This window comes from Myxine glutinosa, chromosome 1, assembly GCF_964187855.1.
Source record: "Myxine glutinosa chromosome 1, kmMyxGlut1.1, whole genome shotgun sequence".
Lineage (NCBI taxonomy): Eukaryota > Metazoa > Chordata > Myxini > Myxiniformes > Myxinidae > Myxine > Myxine glutinosa.
The window spans coordinates 190184701-190203102 of NC_136261.1; the positions used below are offsets into that span (position 1 = coordinate 190184701).

General features: G+C 42.5%; 1 protein-coding gene across 4 annotated transcripts in view; it reads left to right on the forward strand.

Annotated features, from left to right (window-relative positions):
- LOC137432254 (protein kinase C epsilon type) overlaps window positions 1-18402 on the forward strand; it is a 238626-nt gene that overhangs the window by 18413 nt on the left and 201811 nt on the right. Inside the window, exons 1-2 of one of the 4 annotated variants that reach the window (XM_068124038.2) lie at window positions 5722-5863; window positions 8342-8886. In XM_068124038.2, the coding sequence (XP_067980139.1) occupies window positions 8536-8886 (351 nt within the window). In that variant the 5' untranslated portion in view covers window positions 5722-5863; window positions 8342-8535. The other 3 variants (XM_068124030.2, XM_068124047.2, XM_068124056.2) reach the window with 3 other exon arrangements.

The window sequence follows — 18402 nt, forward strand, 5'->3', positions numbered from 1 at the left end:
CCCATCCCTCTCTGTACCCACCGTACCCAGTCGTACCCAGCTGCTCCTGGACTCTGTGTCCTTTCCTCCTGACAAGGTGGAGAAGTTTCTGTCAACCCTCGACTCTGATTCTGCAACTGGACCTGACGGCATCAGCCCACGGGTCCTAAAATCCTGTTCTGCCGCTCTTTCACTCCCTCTCTCTGTTCTCTTCACCCTCTCTTTTGCTCAGTCATCTGCCATCAACTTGGAAATCAGCCAACATCACCGCTTTACACAAAAAAGGTGCAAAAACAGAGCCTTGCAACTACAGACCAACAGCCTTCTCCCAATTATCAGCAAAGTCATGGATTCCATCATTGCTTCGGATATGAAATTTTTCCTCTTCTCCAATGGCTTGATCTCTGATGATCAATTTGGTTTCAGATCAGGTCATTCTACTCTGGACATGCTGCTTCTGCTATCTCAACAATGGATGGAGGTCCTCGATGCCAAACAGGAAATTAGAGCTGTCTACCTAGACATATCACGTGGCTGCGATACGGTCTGGCACCCCGCTCTGCTCACCAAACTCTCCTATAGTATCCATGGAAATCTCCACACATGGCTGGCGGACGTCCTCTCTAGTCGTAGCCAACGTGTGGCCCTGAATGGGTTTCTCTCATCTCCTCTTCCTGTACAGGCTGGAGTTCCCCAAGGTAGTGTTCTGGGCCATTTGCTTTTTCTGGTCTTCATCAATGATCTCTCTGACTCTCTTGAAAATCCTCTCTATCTCTTTGCTGATGACTCCACTCTCTGCCGCTCCATTCCTAATCCCTCAGATCGGCAGTCTGCAGCCTCCTCACTCTCTGCAGACCTGGACAAAATTACAGACTGGTCAAACAAGTGGAACATGTCTTTCAATCCTGACAAATCTCACACTTACTATGTCTCTCCGAAAAGACCGACTGGAAAACCCTCCCATCCACTTTCTGAATAATCCTCTCCAAGAAGTTCTGTCACTCAAGCTTTTGGGTCTCACTGCCTGCCATGATCTTTCCTGGGAAAATCACATTTCAAATCTGGCCTCCAAAGCCAGTCGCCGACTGGGCATCCTCCGTCGTGCGAAGTCCTTCCTTGGCACACCTCAGCTCCTCACCACATACAAGGCTTTCATCCACAGCTCAATGGAATACTGCTCTCCCCTCTGGGCTGGTGCTCCTGTCTCACACCGAGCTCGTCTTCACGCTGTTGAAACCAAAGCTTTTAGAATCATTGGAATCTCCCGCGATGAAGCTAACTCCGAGGGCCTTTCACTTACTCACTGCAGGCAGGCTGGTGGTCTTTCTGTCTTCTACCGACTCCTCTCCGGCCTTGCTCCCCCTGCTCTCTCTGGGCTCTGTCCCCCAAATATTCCTACAGGTCACACAAGATCTGCCTGCAACCCTCTTATGGTTAAACTGCCAAAATCAAGACTCTCTGCTCACCTTCACTCCTTCATTCCTCTTTTCTCCTGCCTCTGGAACAAACTCCCTCACTCTCTTCAATCCCACTCCTCCCTCCAGGTCTTTAAAACAGTTATTCACCATCATCATTTATCTTTCCCCATCCAAAACCTTGATCTTTTCTACCCCCGCTAATTTCACTCGCTAATTTCACCCCAGATCCACTTTTTTGAAATACCAACTTCTTTCGTGGAAGTCCTTGCAGCGTCCTTGGGTTTTATACTTGTCCCACCCCTTCCCACGCCTCGTCCCCCCAAGCCCACTCCCTCCCACAGATCTCCCGATGTCCCTGCTCTCAAATGTTGTGTTTGTGTGCTTCCCATTCTCTCCCAATCTTTTCTACCGCTCCCCTTATTATATACTTTGTGTGATAAATGTTAGCTCTTTCATGAGCCTCGATTCTGTATACAAAAAAATAAAAAAAATGGAGGAGCCTACACTACCAAGGTGCCACCAGGACTTTGAAGAAGTTAACACTTTGGAGAGTTTGGCTTTGAGATTAGTCAGTTGATGTTTTCTGGCTCGCTTGATGGACACACTTGGTACAAGCCTTGGGAAATGAACCATGGTTGCTCTCGGTTGAGTTATCCTTCCATGCTGAGAAGGTAACTGTCTGTTTTATAGCCACTGTCTTGCGCAAAGGATATCGTGTGCAGTACTCAGGCTGACATCTGCACATGGTAGCTGTAAACAAATTCGGATAAACGTATGCACAAGAGAGAGCAGACTTTTGTGAAAGCTTTTCCACGTGGAGTCAATATCAGTTGGAAAACCTTGTCAGTGTCAGTATCAGTTGGAGTTGGAAAACTGATCATTTTGCACGACAACTGTGTATAGTCCTTTTCAGTCTGCCAGATCGAAGAGCCAGCCATTGTAGCGATGTGGTAGTTCTCAAAGATACAGGTAGAAGGATATAGATTCTTACAAAACCAGGGAAAGTGGGGCAATGGAAAATGCTGGAGAGGTTGGATGTAAAGATAGCTATTACCAGATGCAGAAAAGAGGATGCGGTCACGTACTGTACCATGAGGATATCATCAGGATATCATGAGACCCATGGGGATGATGGAAGTTTGCATGCCACAAATTTAATTTGGTACAGTTGTAGTTGATGCTTAGTTTGAAAACTAAAATTAATATCAAAATGCTTTGAAGCATCAGCGTTGGACATGTTTTTGGGCAATCGTGAGTAATCAGCCAGACAGGTAGAAATGCAAAGCTGAAGGGACTGCCTGTACAGGTGTGATACTTGACAACAGAGAGCATGTTGAGAATCAGGAAACAAAGTTAAAACAAGATCATTTGCATCGAGCTTAACAAGGGTGATATCATATTTGTGCATCAAACTAACAAACGAGTGCAAGAATCAACTTTCCGATGTTTAGGCATAGATTACCATGATGCTACAACGCTAAGAAACAAAGATTGTAAAATAATGATGGATTCACTCATAAAATTGGCATCTCAAGTCGATACTTCTCAATTGTAACCTTCGATACCGAAGGTGGACGGACATTATGTTTTCACCCTTCTCTGTCTGTCTGTGAGCAGGATATCTCAAAAAGTTATCGATGTGTTCGGCCAAAACTTTGTGGTTGAGTTGGTTCGATGAGCAAGAACAAGCCAATTCGATATTGGTTCAGGTCCGAATCCAGATGTCGACTATCAATGGGATACAAAACGTAACCTGTTCAGCCTGGTGGGGGTATGTGTTCTACCTAGTGTCGTTCTAGTTTTTCCTGTTTTACTCTTGGAGACTTTTTTTTTTTACCCGAGAAAAGAGTTTTACTCTCTTTTACAAGACACTAATGAAACCTGCAGGCAACCTGAGCCTGGCTTTTCAACATGAAGAGGAACGAAAATGAGGGGTGGGGAGATAAACAAAGAGTGGTGTGCGGGAGGGGGGGGGGGGGGTGGGTGGAAGGGGCGGAGAAGGGGGCACGGTGGAGAGAAGGCCGAAAAGAGGGTGGAGGAAAGGTCAACATCGGGGTGGGGAAAAAAGTCAAAAAAGGTGGTGGGGAAAATGGTCAACATCGGGGTGGGGAAAAGGTCAAAAAGGGGGTGGGGAAACAGGTCAAAAATGGGGTGGGGGAAAAGGTCAACATCGGGGTGGTGAAAAAGGTCAAAAAGGGGGTGGGGAAAAAGGTCAACATCGGGGTGGGGAAAAGGTCAAAAAGGGGGTGGGGAAAAGGTCAACATCGGGGTGGGGGAAAAGGTCAAAAAGGGGGTGGGAAAACAGGTCAAAAAGGGGGTGGGGAAAAAGGTCAACATCAGGGTGGGGAAAAAGGTCAAAAAGGGGGTTGGGAAAAGGTCAAAAAGGGGCTGCTGAGATGGTCAAAAAGGAGGTGGGTAAAAGGCTAAAATGGGAGTGGGGAAAATGTTGAAGGCTGAAAATAGGAGAGAATAAGCCGAAAAAGGCTACAAAGCCACTGAAAAGGGGAAGAAGGGAGAAAGGCAAAACATCGTGGTAGGGCGAAATTTAAAGGGTGAGGGCTAAGGCAAATCGGGGGTTAGACCAAAAAGGGAGCAAGGCACAAAGGATGACAGAGTGAAAAGTGGAAGGGCGAAAAGGTGTCGGGGAAAAAAGGGGAAGAGTGAAAAGGGGTAAGACGTAGGGAGAAAGATTGAAATAAAGGGTGGGCAAATTTTCAGTGGGTGGAAAAATAAGGGGAAGTGCGTAAAGTGATAGTGAAGGGTGAACTAGGCAGGGGAAGGGTGAAATAAGGGGGAGGGTGAAATAGGGGAGGGGTGGGTGAAATAGGGGGGAAGAAGGATGGAATAAGGGGGAGGGTGAAATAGGGGAGGGGTGGGTGAAATAGGGGGGAAGAAGGATGGAATAAGGGGGAGGGTGAAATAGGGGGGAAGAAGGGTGAAATAAGGGGGAGGGTGAAATAGGGGAGGTGTGGGTGAAATAAGGGGGGTAGGCGAAATAGGGGGAAGAAGGATGAACTAAGGGGATGGGGGTGGGGGTGGGTGAAAACCAAGGGGGGGGGGAGGTGAAAATGCCAAGGGAGTGTGAAACAGTGGGTTGGCAAAAAAGAGAGGAAGTGTGAAAAAGGGAGCAGGACGAATAAATGAGGCAAATGCACAAAAAGGGGAAAAGGGGAAAAGGTAAAAAAAAAAAAAACCAGCAGAGAGGCGGGGGTCGGGGAGTGAAGAAAGGGAAGGGCTGACTTGATTGATATAGCCATGACTGTCCTGTGCTGGAATAAAAATTAAAAAAAGACCGGAATAATAAAGGGGAAAAGGGCGAAGAGGGTGATTGGGCAGAAACGTGGGGAGGGATGAAGGAAGGACGAAAAACGGGATGAGGGCTAAAAAAAAAAAAAAAAAAATGTGGGGGGAGGAAAAAGAGGGGGAGGGGATCGAAAAAGTGGGGAGGGTGGAAAAAAAAGGGGCGAAATATAGAGGTTGAAAAAATATATCGAGGTTAACTAGAACGGCGCTCAGTAGAGAGCATACATACCTCCACCTGGCTGGCCATATCACTCAATGGTGAAGAATCACTTTAAAAATTCTACTATCTGGATCCGGATCCAGATCTTCAGCAAAATTGAATCGATTCTTCCTTGTAACACACACAACCTGTCCAATAGGTTTCGTCCAAATCCATCTATAACTTTTTGAGATATCCTGCTTGATGTTGGTTTTTAGCCCCGTCTCCCAATGGTGAAGAATCACTTAAAAATTAAATAATCCTCATATCCGAATCCATATTCAGATCTTCAACAAAATTGAATCGATTCTTCCTTGTCAGACACTCAACCGGTCCACCAAGTTTCGTCCAAATCCGTCAACAACTTTTTGAGATATTCTGCTATGTATAGTTTTTGGTCGCATCTCCCAATGGAGAAGAATCACTTTTAAAATTCCAGTAGTCGGATCCGAATCCGGATCTTCACCAAAATCTAGTCATTTCGTCCTCGTCACATGCACTACATCTCTGCCAAATTTCGTCCGAATCCGTCCACAACCTTTTGAGATATTTTGTTCACAAAGGGACAGACAGACAAAGGGACAGACAGACAGACGAAAAACAGACAGGGGTGAAAACATAACCTCCATCCACCTTCGGTGGTGTATGTAAAAAGGGTGAGAAGGTTGAAAAAGGGGGGAAAGGTTGGAAAAAAAAGTGGGAAGAATGGTGAAAAAGGGGGCGGGGAGAGAGAGCGCGCAAAGGGTGGAGACGCGGTTGAAATGAGGGGTGGAGGGACGTGATGGGCGGAAGGAGGAAAAGAATGGCGGAAAGGGTGGGGGAGAAGTGCGGAAATGTGGAGGAGTAGCGCTGACAAGGGAGGGGTGTAGTGTAATGGGGAAATAAGGCAAAACGGAGTGAAGGGGAAGAGTAAGGGAAATGAAGAGCGAGTTGTGAAGAGGAAGTAGGCAGGGTTGTTTACACTGTGAGTGAGTTCCGCTGTCGTACCGGAAATGCCGTCACGTCCGGCGCGCGGATTTAGTCCTGCCCGCTCGCAGGAGGAGGCGATTTGTACGGGTGTCGTCTGCGTCTCTCGCGCTGCAGGGAAACCTCGCAGTGAAAGTGTTAGGGTTGACGCCTTTGTTACCTTGCGTCCTGTTGTATATCCCTGTAAGTTTGTTTTAATCTTGGAAACGGTATCGGGTCTCGCCTTAGCACCCCCTGGTGGCGCCTGATTTGCTAGTTGTATCCGCTTGTGTTTTGCGCTTTTCTTAAGTTTTGAAGGCCAAGACGATCTTGCGACATAAACGTGTGTGTGTGTGTATCTATCTATGTATGTATGTGTGTGTGTATCTATGTATGTTTATCCATGTGTGTGTGTGTGTGTGTGTGTATGTATGTATCGTATGTATGTATGTATATTGTATGTGTATCTATGTATGTGTGTGTATCTATGTTTGTGTATGTATGTGTGTATCTCTGTATGTATGTGTGTATCTCTGTATGTATGTATGTGTCTGTATCTATCTATCAATGTGTGTGTCTGTATCTATGTATGTGTCTGTATCTATGTATGTGTCTGTATCTATGTATGTGTCTGTATCTATGTATGTGTCTGTATCTATGTATGTGTCTGTATCTATGTATGTGTCTGTATCTATGTATGTGTGTATTTATGTATGTGTGTATCTATGTATCTATGTATGTATGTATGTATGTATGTGTGTGTGTGTGTGTATCTATGTATGTATGTGTCTGTATCTATCTATCTATGTGTGTGTGCGTATCTATGTATGTGTCTGTATCTATGTATGTGTCTGTATCTATGTATGTGTGTTTATCTATGTATGTATGTATGTGTGTTTATCTATGTATGTATGTGTCTGTATCTATGTATGTGTGTTTATCTATGTATGTATGTGTGTTTATCTATGTATGTATGTGTGTGTGTATCTATGTATGTATGTGTCTGTATCTATCTATGTGTGTGTGTGTGTGTGTGTGTGTGTGTGTGTGTGTGTGTGTGTGTGTGTGTGTGTGTGTGTGTGTGTGTGTGTGTGTGTGTGTGTGTGTGTGTGTGTGTGTGTGTGTGTGTCGTGCGTGTGTGTGTGTGTGTGTGTGTTTGTCTCGTGTGCATGTGCGTGTCTCGTGTGTGCGTGTTTCTCATGTGACAGGCTCTGTTTAGAGTGCCTCTTTTGAAGTCTGTTTCTCGCATTACTCCTGATTGTTGAATGTTTGCCAATTCTTACTTTCCCTTTTATTGTAATCTCGGCTAGTTTGTGAGTTCACTTGATTTTTCTCTCATTGTTCCCTCGTCAGCCACTCTATCCTCCCCGCCCCCCCCTCCATCCCCCATTTCCCAACCCCAACCATGACTGCAATAACAAGTGAATTTGTGACAGTGGCTTTTCATTCAATTTCATGCATGCATTTCATGTACTGAGCTCCATTCTTTGTATATTTTTAAAATTGCTCAAAAACGATGAATATAATAATTGTCTGGTGTGATGGACGCCTCTTTACCTCCGTCACCAAAGGTGGACGGAGGTATGTTATCACCGCTGTCTGTCTTTGAACAGGATATCTCAACAAGTTGTGGACAGATTCGTATGAAATTTGGTGGAGTGGTTGATGGTGTGACAAGGAAGAAATGATTAGATTTTGGTGAAGATTCGGATCCGGATCTGGCTACTAGAATTTAAAAAAATAAAAATATTTTTACCATTGAGAGAAGGGCAAAAAATGATATATGGCGGGATATGTCAAACGGTTATGGACGGATTCGGGCGAAACCTGGTGGACAAGGTTGAGTGTGTGACAAGGTTAAGTCGATTCCATTTTGGTGGAGATTCGGATCCGAGAATTTTTTAACATTCTTCACCATTTAGTGATAGGGCTAAACCCAATTACATATCGCATCTCTAAAAGTTGTGGACGGATTCAGTCAAAACGTAGTTTACAGGTAGTGTGTGTGACAAGGACAGATTGCTTCGATTTTGGTGAAGATCTAAATACGGATCCAGATACAAGATTAAAAAAAAAAAATTCTGAAGTGATTCTTCACCATTGTGTGATATATATGGTCAAAAACGATATATAGCATGATATTTCAAAAAGTTGCGGAAGAATTATGACAAAATTTGGTGGATGAGTCGGGTAGGTGACATGAACAAGCCGATTCAATTTTGGTTCAGGTCCGGATCTAGATCCAGCCTATCGGTGGGATACCACATGTAAACTGTTCAGCCTGGCGGAGGTATCCTCTCTACTGAGTGGCATTCTAGTTGTTCATGTTTTTGTCTTTTTGATATTTATTTTCTCCATCTTTCTTGGTTTATATTCGTCTTCCTTCTCTCTCTCTCCATTTCCCTCCCCACCCCCCCAATCTGTTTGTTGCATATTTATTTAACCTCACATCATACTAATCACCCTTTTCCCTGTCTCCTCACTTTTTTCTCCTTAGAATCTTGCTGCTTCATCTCACAACCTTGCTGACAATGGTACCCCAGGCCTTGATTCTGGACAGTGGTACAGACAGTTATTTGACTGCAATTGCTGGAAAGTTGAGGCTGATGCATTGAAGCCTCATAACAACAGATAAACAAGCAGTCCACCCCAGGCAGCTGGAAAGGAAGAGGACGTAGTAGTGGCGGCAGCATGGTGGTCTTTAACGGTTCATTGCGTCTTCGGGTACAAGAGGCAGCCGAGCTGCTTCCAACGCCCTGGTCTCAGCGACACGGCCTGGGCTCTCTCCGTGGACCGCCAAATTTGCTGGACCCCTATGTGGCCCTGAACGTGGATGAAAATCGTGTCGGACAGACGCAGACACGCCAGCGGACTAACGCGCCACGGTGGGATGAGGAATTTGCATCGGAGGTTACTGGTGCCAGACGCATCGAACTGGCCGTCTTTCACGATACTCCAATCGGCTATGATGACTTTGTGGCAAACTGCACCATCCCCTTTGAAGAACTTCTCCACAACGACAGCCTCCACTTTGAAAGTTGGGTACGTGTGTTGTGTCTAATTATATCAGTAATTGACCAGAATTCCATTTTTTTTTTTAAATATTGGATGTCCGCTTTTGTGATAACTGTTTTCAGTCCATTTTGTTGAATTTTGAGTTTTGTATTCTTCAACCTTGTACACAGATGAACTGTGCATTCTTATTTTATCCCAATTAAAAAAATCTCCAGGCTGTGCCAATCCCAGCTTTTCTTGATCCCAAATATCATGTTAGTCCAAATACATGCTCATGAGTTTATTACTTACCTTCGCCACCGAAGGTGGAAGGAAATGATGGTTTCACCCTTGTCTGTGTGTCTTTTTGTCGGTGGACAGGATATCTCAAAAATAGTGGACGGATTCTGATGAAATTTGATGCACAGGATGGGTGTGTGACAAGGTCAAAATGATTACATTTTGTTGAAGATCTGGATCGGAATACTATAATTTTTAAAATTAACTTCACCATTGAGAGATGGGGCCAAAAACGATATATAGCACGATATCTCAAAAAGGTACTTGCGGATTTGGACGTAACTTAGTGGAGAGGTTGGGTGTGCGACAAGGCTGAAATGATTAGATTTTGGTGAAGATCCGAATCCGGATCAGATATTAGAATTAACCAAGTGATTCTTCATCATTGAGAGATTGGGCCAAAAACGATGTATAGCACGACATCTCAAAAAGTTATGCATAGATTCGGATGAAATTTGGTGGACAGATTGGATCTGTAACAAGGAAGAATTGATTCAATTTTGGTAAAGATCTGAATCCGATAATTTTAAAACTGATTCTTCACCATTGAGAGTTGGAGCCAAAACAATATATAGCATATCTCAAAATGTTGTGGATGAGTTGTGACAAAACTAGGTGGATGAGTTGGTTAGGTGACATGAACGAGCACATGCTATTTTGGTTCAGGTCCGGATCCCGATCCGGCCCGTCAGTGGGATATAAAATGTAAACCGTTCAGCCAGGTGGAGGTGTGCGCTCTACCAAGTGCCGTTCTATTTGTGTCTATAATTGCATGGTAATATGTATATTATTTGCATTTCGATAAAACAGTCAAGGTAAAGGTATCCAAGTATGAGCAAGGGTGGAAGTATTTACAAGGTAGTATTTGGGTCATTACTTGATCACTCTACTTCAAAATGAATTGCCATCTGAATACACTCGGGCTCACTCAAGCTCATTTTGTAGACAAACCTGAACTTGTATTTGGGATTCAGGTAAAAATCTTGGGGTGTCATTGTATTGGTATGGTTTGGATTAAACAATGCATTTGGAATGCTGCAAGGTGGCTTGTCCTCGTACAGTATACTGAACTGGAGAGCATTTCGTTGTTGATAAAACAGATTGCTTCAGTTACATCATAACACCAAAATCATAACAACCATTTTTTCCTCTGCCACCAAAGGTGGATGGAGGTTATGTTTTCACCCCTGTCTGTCTGTTTGTTTGTTTGTTTGTTTGTGAACAAGATATCTCAAAAAGTTGTGGACGGATTCGGACGAAGTTTGGCAGTGATGTAGCCTATGTGACAAGAACGAAATGATGAGATTTTGGTGAATATCGAGATACTATAATTTTTCAAGTGATTTTTAACCATTGGGAGATATGGCCAAAACGATACATAGCAGGATATCTCAAAAAGTTATGGACGGATTTGGACAAAATTTGGTGGACCGGTTGGATGTCTGACAAGGACGATTCGATTCGATTTTGGTGAAGATCTGAATATGGATTCGGATATGAGAATTATTTGATTTTAAAAATGATTCTTCACCATTGGGAGATCCGGCCAAAAACGATACAAAGCAGGATATCTGAAAAAGTTGTGGATAGAAGATTTTGATTAAATGTGATTCTGTATTGTGATTTTCTGGTCTACTCTGGGATACAAAACGTAAACTGTTCACCTGGCTGAGGTATGCTCTCTACTAAGTGCCGTTCTAGTAGTGTCTGTCACTGTGTTCAATTTGTCCTCATGTAATGACAATCCTTGAGACTGACTATTTGGTCGTTATTCTGTGTGGCCGATGGGAACATTAGAAGCAGAAAAGACATACAGCAGTTTATAAATGCTTCAAAAATGTATTTCTGTAATCACAACCTTTCATGGGTTTGAATTATTGCCGAACATTTTGTGACTTTATCTTCCCATCATTGCTTCTGAGAGGTCGGGTGAAACGATTATCTTTGAAAAATCGATGTGCGCTGAGCATCTCAAGAAAGTGTGACAAGAGGGAGAGTTTACCAGTTAATTGTTCATTAATGTATAAAAGTTTTGTTTTACCAATAATACGAGCAAATAAAACCCATCACTTAGCTGCCTGGTTTAATCAAACGACATCATGTTGCATTTCCCAAACATATTGCATTCTATCTGCAAAAGGAAGATCACTCACTCCTTTTGCCTATTCAGATGCATAGAGCTGCCAAAGCAATTTCCTCGGCTCGTGGGCACAATCCTGAACGGGTCACCAAAGCGACGCAGGATACTCCAATGGTTCATTCGTTCCAATAAGAGCCTGGTACTCATTTTGCCGACCTCGGAAGGATGACAGGCTGAGTCAACTCACCTGGTGTTAATTCAATGGAAACAGGTTCTTGAACTCAGGATGTTGAGATCTCAAGCCAGCCACCTTAACCGTTAAACCAACACCAGGCTTTCTATCTGTGAAATGAGGATGGAAACTTAAGTGAAACACGTGAGGATCTTTTATAAAACATAGTTATTGCTGTCATTATTGGCATCGTGGCTGTGGTTGTTACCTTTGCCACCAAAGATGGATGAAGGTTATGTTTTCACCCCTGTCTGTCTGTTGCTCTGTCTGTCTGTGAACAGGGTATATAAAAAGTTGTGGACGGATTTGGCTGAAATTTGGTGGAGAGGTTGGGTGTGTGACGAAGCCGAATTGATTCGATTTGGTGAAGATGCGATTTTGAGAAGTTATTATTTTTTTGAAGTGATTCGTCATCATTGAGAGATGGGCCCAAAAATGATATATAGCACATTTCAAAATGTTGTGGATGAGTTATGACAAAACTTGGTGGACGAGTTGGTTATGTGACATGAACAAAGATTCGATTTTGGTTCAGGTCCGTATCCAGATCCCACCTATCATTAGGATACCAAACATAAATTGTTCAGCCTGGCGGAGGTATGTGCTCTCCCAATTGCTGTTTTAGTTACCCTCGCCAGAGGAGAAGGTATTGCATTTGGGTTACCCTCGCCATTGTCTGTCTGTCTGTTTGTTTGTCTATGTTTGTCCGCACAGAATAAATATGATTTTTCTGTGCAACCGTTGGTCCGATTGACAGGAAATTTTCACCATATGTGCAACTCCACCTGTAAAAATTTTTTTAGTGATAATTATGACGTCATAGGTCACATGTTATGGGCGCCATATTGGAAAATGAAGAAAATTCCACCTCTATATCTCGGAAAGCGCTGCATAGAAAAAATTGAGACATGGCTCATTGTAAAGAACTCTCCATGCAGAATAACATATGTTAATGAATAACCTCCATTATGACGTCAATTTGACAAGTACAAAACTTCATCCAATCAAGATGAAATTTCTTGAGCGTCATCTAGGGATAAATTGGTGGAGAAAAAAAATAATAATAATGAATGTCATTGGTTACGTGGTTCGGCCGCCATATTTGTTTGAACACAAAGCCTTAAAAACCACGAAAGACATGTCCTGGCGAGGGTCTGCAATCTCTGCTCTTTCTTGTTTCTATTGTTTCCAGAAGTATTACTATATATATATATATATATATATATATATATATATATATATATATATATATATATATATATATATAATCTTGTGTGCTTCGACCATGTCCGTCGTGCTTTATTCTAAAGGGTTCCTGCTGTTGTAGAATAATAAACCGCTGGAACTGCTACATAAAGCTCCAATTCCTGCTAAAAGGTATTTTTATGGTTAAGCAAACATGATGTTTTACAACTTTTAAATCCTCGTTCCAAGTATATCAATTATCAGCTTTCCAATAGCACCATTTTTATTATTCTTCGACAACAGCAACCATTTCGAATAAAGCGTCACACATGGACAGACACTCCTTTTGGTAATAGATGTTGTTCAAGGTACTTTAATGTCATTAGTCAACTTGGAATTCAAATATTTAGACATTAGTGGCACCTGAAATATGAGCGAAGTGGTGAGTGCAAAATCACGAGCATGACATTTCAAGGATGCCCGTTTTGATTCCATGAAATGGTTCTTAAAATCCTTTTTATTCATCAAAGTTGATGTTTATTTATTTTATTAATACCACATTAAATGGCTGCCCTTGGTAGGATTTCTTCGATTTTTTGGGCTGCTGCCAATTTACAGGTCTGAATCTGCATTTGGTCTGTTGCCATGCACACACAGCCTGATGGGATTCTGTCTGCAACATATGCCAGCCCACCCACTTGAGCAAGATCTGAAATCAGATTAGCTTATCCAGAGCTCGCACCACTGTACTGTATGAAGCGAGTGGTCAGGTTGCACCAACGGCTATTTTTTAACACACGAATGTTGTTTTTGAATATCGATAATAGTTGTCGATTTTATTTATTTTTAAATCTTGTTTTCATTTTGTCGGACCTTCTCACCTATATTTTGTTGAAAAACGGGCTGTTTTAACCACTTTATATTTCCCCCATATTCAGCTCCTTCAGCCAGTTGGGGTCTTTGGCACTTCAAAAACACTCGGTCTTGTACATTTGATTTCTCCAGCTGAAATGCAAAAATATTGGAAACTCATAAACTTTGCATTAACATCATACAATGGACAAAAGTGCTGGAGTTTGGACTTTCCTTATTGGCAGCATGAATGACTGGTGCTTTGCTTGGCCCCAGACTGGAAGATTTTTTCTTTCTGCATGAAGCATCAAAGGTTTGAATGGCTGTATTGCATGTGTGATGTGTTCATTGTAATCCTTTGACATGCGATCCAATTGGATGGAGTGGTCCAGAATTTTTTTTATTTATGATAAAGACGAGGCTTGTGGTTGAATAAAATTGCTGTAAGTGACATGGAAGGGTAGTGGAAACCGTGCAGACATTAGACAAACATTGGAGCTAAGAAGGTTGATGGACATGTAACCAATATGAGATGCTGATGAGCTCTGGCCTTGAAGCACTGGAGGGAAAAGCATGATTTAACAAAAACGAGACATTATTCGAATGCGGGACAAATGATGGACAAACAGTACAGATGAGTACAGAATCTGAACGTTGTCAGGTTAATACGAAGGGCATTGCTGCAAGAACGTTTTCAACCTTGGAAGGTTCATGTGGAATGGTTGGTTGGCTGATATGCCAGGCAGTGCAAGACAAGGCGTATGAGAATTCCCCTCAGGCCCAGTTGAAAATGAAAGTATATGATACTTCAAAGCAATTGATGGTTGTTCCCTGTGTTCCCTGTCATGGCTAGGTTAGAATGATTGTATAATACATTACAAATGCTGATTTTCGAACCTATATGCCATACGTACATGTACATTATTGCTCATATCTCAGAAACGATTGGAGTGCCCATCACAAAACTTATGTGGAAGCTTCTTGACATCATAAGGTACATCTGGGATGAATTTGAGGAAATTTGAAGGATACATTTTTTTTGGATTCACGATTGAAGTTTATATTTTGTGATAACTTTTTTGTGATTGGAGGTAGGAAAATGTTGCCCAGACAAATTTATAGGGCATGAAAATACCTTTAAAATGACACCAAAACCAGCTCTCTAGGTGTTATACTTTTAGAGATATGGCCATTTGAATTCGCGACATCGCGCTAATTAGTCCAAAGTTCGTTAACCTGTATCTCACTAATTAAGAGGCTGTTAGCAAAAATATTTGAGTTCTAGCTGTTTTTCATGGGTCCCAATTGGTTCCCAAAGTTTTACAAAAATCTGAGAGATGACGGCAGATTCTTTGATGATTTGACATGGAATGACCCCGAAGTGTGATTAACAATAGCGATAACATTGACCTGTCTACAGTGAGAAATGAGCCCTTGGAGCAAATATTTGATATGGAATACGTGCAGATGTTCTTAAGCTTTAAAAACGAGAACGGCACAACCTGATCTTCAAAACGCAATCTTAAAACGAAAGCACGGTGGATGCTTTGGGCCCTCATAGACCTTGTTCTTTGTGATACCGCTTTATAGATCAACAAACTATCTCCAGTAATTCACAGTAAGGTACGTTGTTGCATGTACTTGGACAAAGTGATATTTTCATTCACACTGAGTTGGTATCACAAATTCTTTACGACTGACTATTTGGCGGTTTTATTGATGGTTCAATGTGATGATAACATTTGTATACTTATGATTCTATGAGGAAATAATTGCTTATTTTATGTCTGTAATGTTTTGTTGAAAGCCTGGTGTTGGCTTAGCGGTTATTGTGCCGGCTTGGGATCCGAGGATCCTGGGTTCGAATCCCGGTCGATCGCTGAATTAACGCCAGGGGGGTTGACTCAGCCTGTCATCCTTCCGAGGTCGGCAAATTGAGTACCAGTTCACTGGTAATTCCCTGTGTGTTGCAAGATGCGACTAACAGGGTTGGTGGCAGGAAGGGCATCCGGCCATAAAACATTGCTTCAAAAAGGGGACCAAGGTGCCCGAAAAAGGCCAACCCCTGCTCTGCGGGGAAAATGGTCTCTAAAGGTGGTTCTGTAATGTTTGTTGAGGCAAGATGTTTATTCTGAAGGATGAGTAGAGTAAAAAGTTAAATTTTGATATATTTTGGACTTTAAGGCATGTGGATGCCAAGGGTTCGATAAAATTTCTGCTTGCTAACGAATATTAAACCTTTTAATGTTAATGAACAATTTAAAGGGTTTTTGGTGATGTAGTAACATTTTGTAGTTTGTAGGGTAAGGAGCTTCCTCGACTGTTCTTGGACTGCATACTGCACATACATACAAAACTGTGTGATATAGTTTTGACAAAAAATACAAACGGGAAAAATACTTTACTTTGATAGTGTGGAGAGCTTGGAAAACACAACCTCGCCAGCAGAAGCCGAACCAACGACGGCCGGAAGGGCCTGAAGCGGAAGAGGGGTCTTATATTCTAGTGTTTTAAACATTATGGCTTTGACAAGCAAACTTTCAAGTCCATGTGCTTTGGAAATATGTTGGTTTTTCATCATAAGTTAAAAGTAAACAGTCGTTGGAAGTTGAACGGAGAGCATTTTGGCACCAACCGAAAGTTTATACATCTTCCGGTTCCATAGTCATCGGCCAAACCCTGTTTTATGTTTTTGCAGCATTGCGTCATAACATAACACATCGACCGATTTTTACGAAACTTTGTTATGGGCCATCACATGGACGGTGCCGACAATCTACAGAAGTATCAGAATGATCTGCTGAGCTGTTTGGGTTGTAGGCAAGCGGACAGACAAACCAACTTACCGAACCGATCAACATACTTGGAGAATTTTTTTCTCCAAGAAACAAACGAACAAGAACGACGCCGTGCAGAGCACGATACGTGCGAGGTCACTAAAACAAATTTGACTTTAAAAATAAATGATTGTTGAATTCAATAACCAAATATGCAATTTTTCAAATTTCAATTCAACCGGATTCAAATTGACGATTTTAGAAATATGACCGATGTTGACCGTTTGACCTCAAAAAAAAAATTGGTGGTTGAATTTAATGAAAAAATATGCAAATCCTTTTGAAATTGCAGGTTAATCGGATGAAAATTGAGGATTTTATATCTTCGTCCTAATTTTGCCGATCAATCTCACAGGAGCGACCCAGAGATCCCCCACATCCAGGATGCTGTACCCCGGCCTTCAGGAAGTCAGGGCCATGACAGAGTTAGAGAGTGAGAGTGAGAGAGAAAGAGAGAGAGGCAAGAGGGAAAGGGCCGCTCTGTGATTACCGATCGGCGCTCTGACCATGGCCACGCTGCCCTGACGAATCCTGGCAGCAGGGAAGAATGGGGAAGATTTTGCCCCCAACTTGCATTGGGGGGTACAACCACCACGAGGAGGCATTCCCGATAGTTGTGTGAGATTTTGTTGTGCACATTGGTGGTGTATAGGCTCCGGGTCATTGTTTTTCACAGCTAACGGAAGTAAAAGAGAATATAACCACAAACTATTCAGTCACTTCCGGCCAACATATAGTTACCTTTTTGTTGATTAACTTCACCAATAAACCTTAGCAGTCTTAACAGTTAGTGACTATCATGCTGACTTGGGGTTGAGGGCTTGAAGAAGAAAGGGGGAGTGGAGGAGGAAGTGTTGGAGTTGGGGAGCAGAAAAGTGATGAAGGGGATCATGTCTAGATTTGTTTTTTAATACAAGAACTGATGTAGTGGATCACGACCTTGTAAAGGCTATTTTTTATTCGTTCTCGGTGAGCCATAGTACGAAATTGATGATAAATTACGGCGTCAAAGAAAGATCTCGAAGATGAAGCCACACAATACATGCGTATAAGCCTACAAATCAATCGTTAGCTCGAAAGGCACGACACATTATGCTCCCATGACCATTGTTACTCAGGATTTCTGCACCTGTGTTGCGATGCATTGTGGGACGACGTCCTTATTTGAACAAGAATGACCGCACTGTGGTCACAACCTGCGCCAAAATCGGGTAACGGCCCAATTGGGAAATGCGCACTGAAAGCACTCTTTAAAAATGAACAGTGTGATTGGGAAACACACATTTAATGCACCATGAAAATATTAAATCAACACCTCATCCATGTCATCCTCGTCATGGTTATATCAGGACGAGCTGATTTGTCAGTCAGGAATTGCTTAACCCAAAACATGGAGCCGTTAAAAAATTATGTAACACTATTTTTTAAAGTTATTTGTGTAACATTACATTTGATTACCGTACATTCTGACGTAACATGCGTTCTGACTGGCTTGATTAAACCTTAATATTATTCAACATACGATTAGATGTTTTGGTGTACCTCATCGTGAGTGACACACGACTCAAACAAAGCCTATGGATTTTGTAATTTACGTAATGTAACGCTTGATTTTTTTTTTTTTTTTTTTGTATACTGAATCGAGGCTCGTGGAGAGCTAACATTTACTTCACAAACAAATCAACCAGACAAACAAAATACCCAAAAAAGAGGGAGCGGAAGACAAGATGGGGAGAGAAGGGGAAGCACACAAACACAACATCCGAGAGCAGGGAGATGTGTGGAAGGGAGAGGGCCTGGGGGGAGGAGGCGTGGGAGGGGGGGGGGGGGGGAGGGAGAAGTATAAAACACAAGGACACCAAGGACTTCCTGGACAGAAGTTGGTATTTCAAAAAAGTGGAATTGGGGTGAAATTAGCGGGGGTAGAAAAGATCAAGGTTTTGGATGGGGGAAGATAAGAGATGGTGGTGAACAGCTGTTTTAAAGACTTGGAGGGTGGAGTGGGATTGAAGAGAGTGAGGGAGTTTGTTCCAGAGGCGGGAGAAAAGAGGAATGAAGGAGTGAAGGTGAGCAGAGAG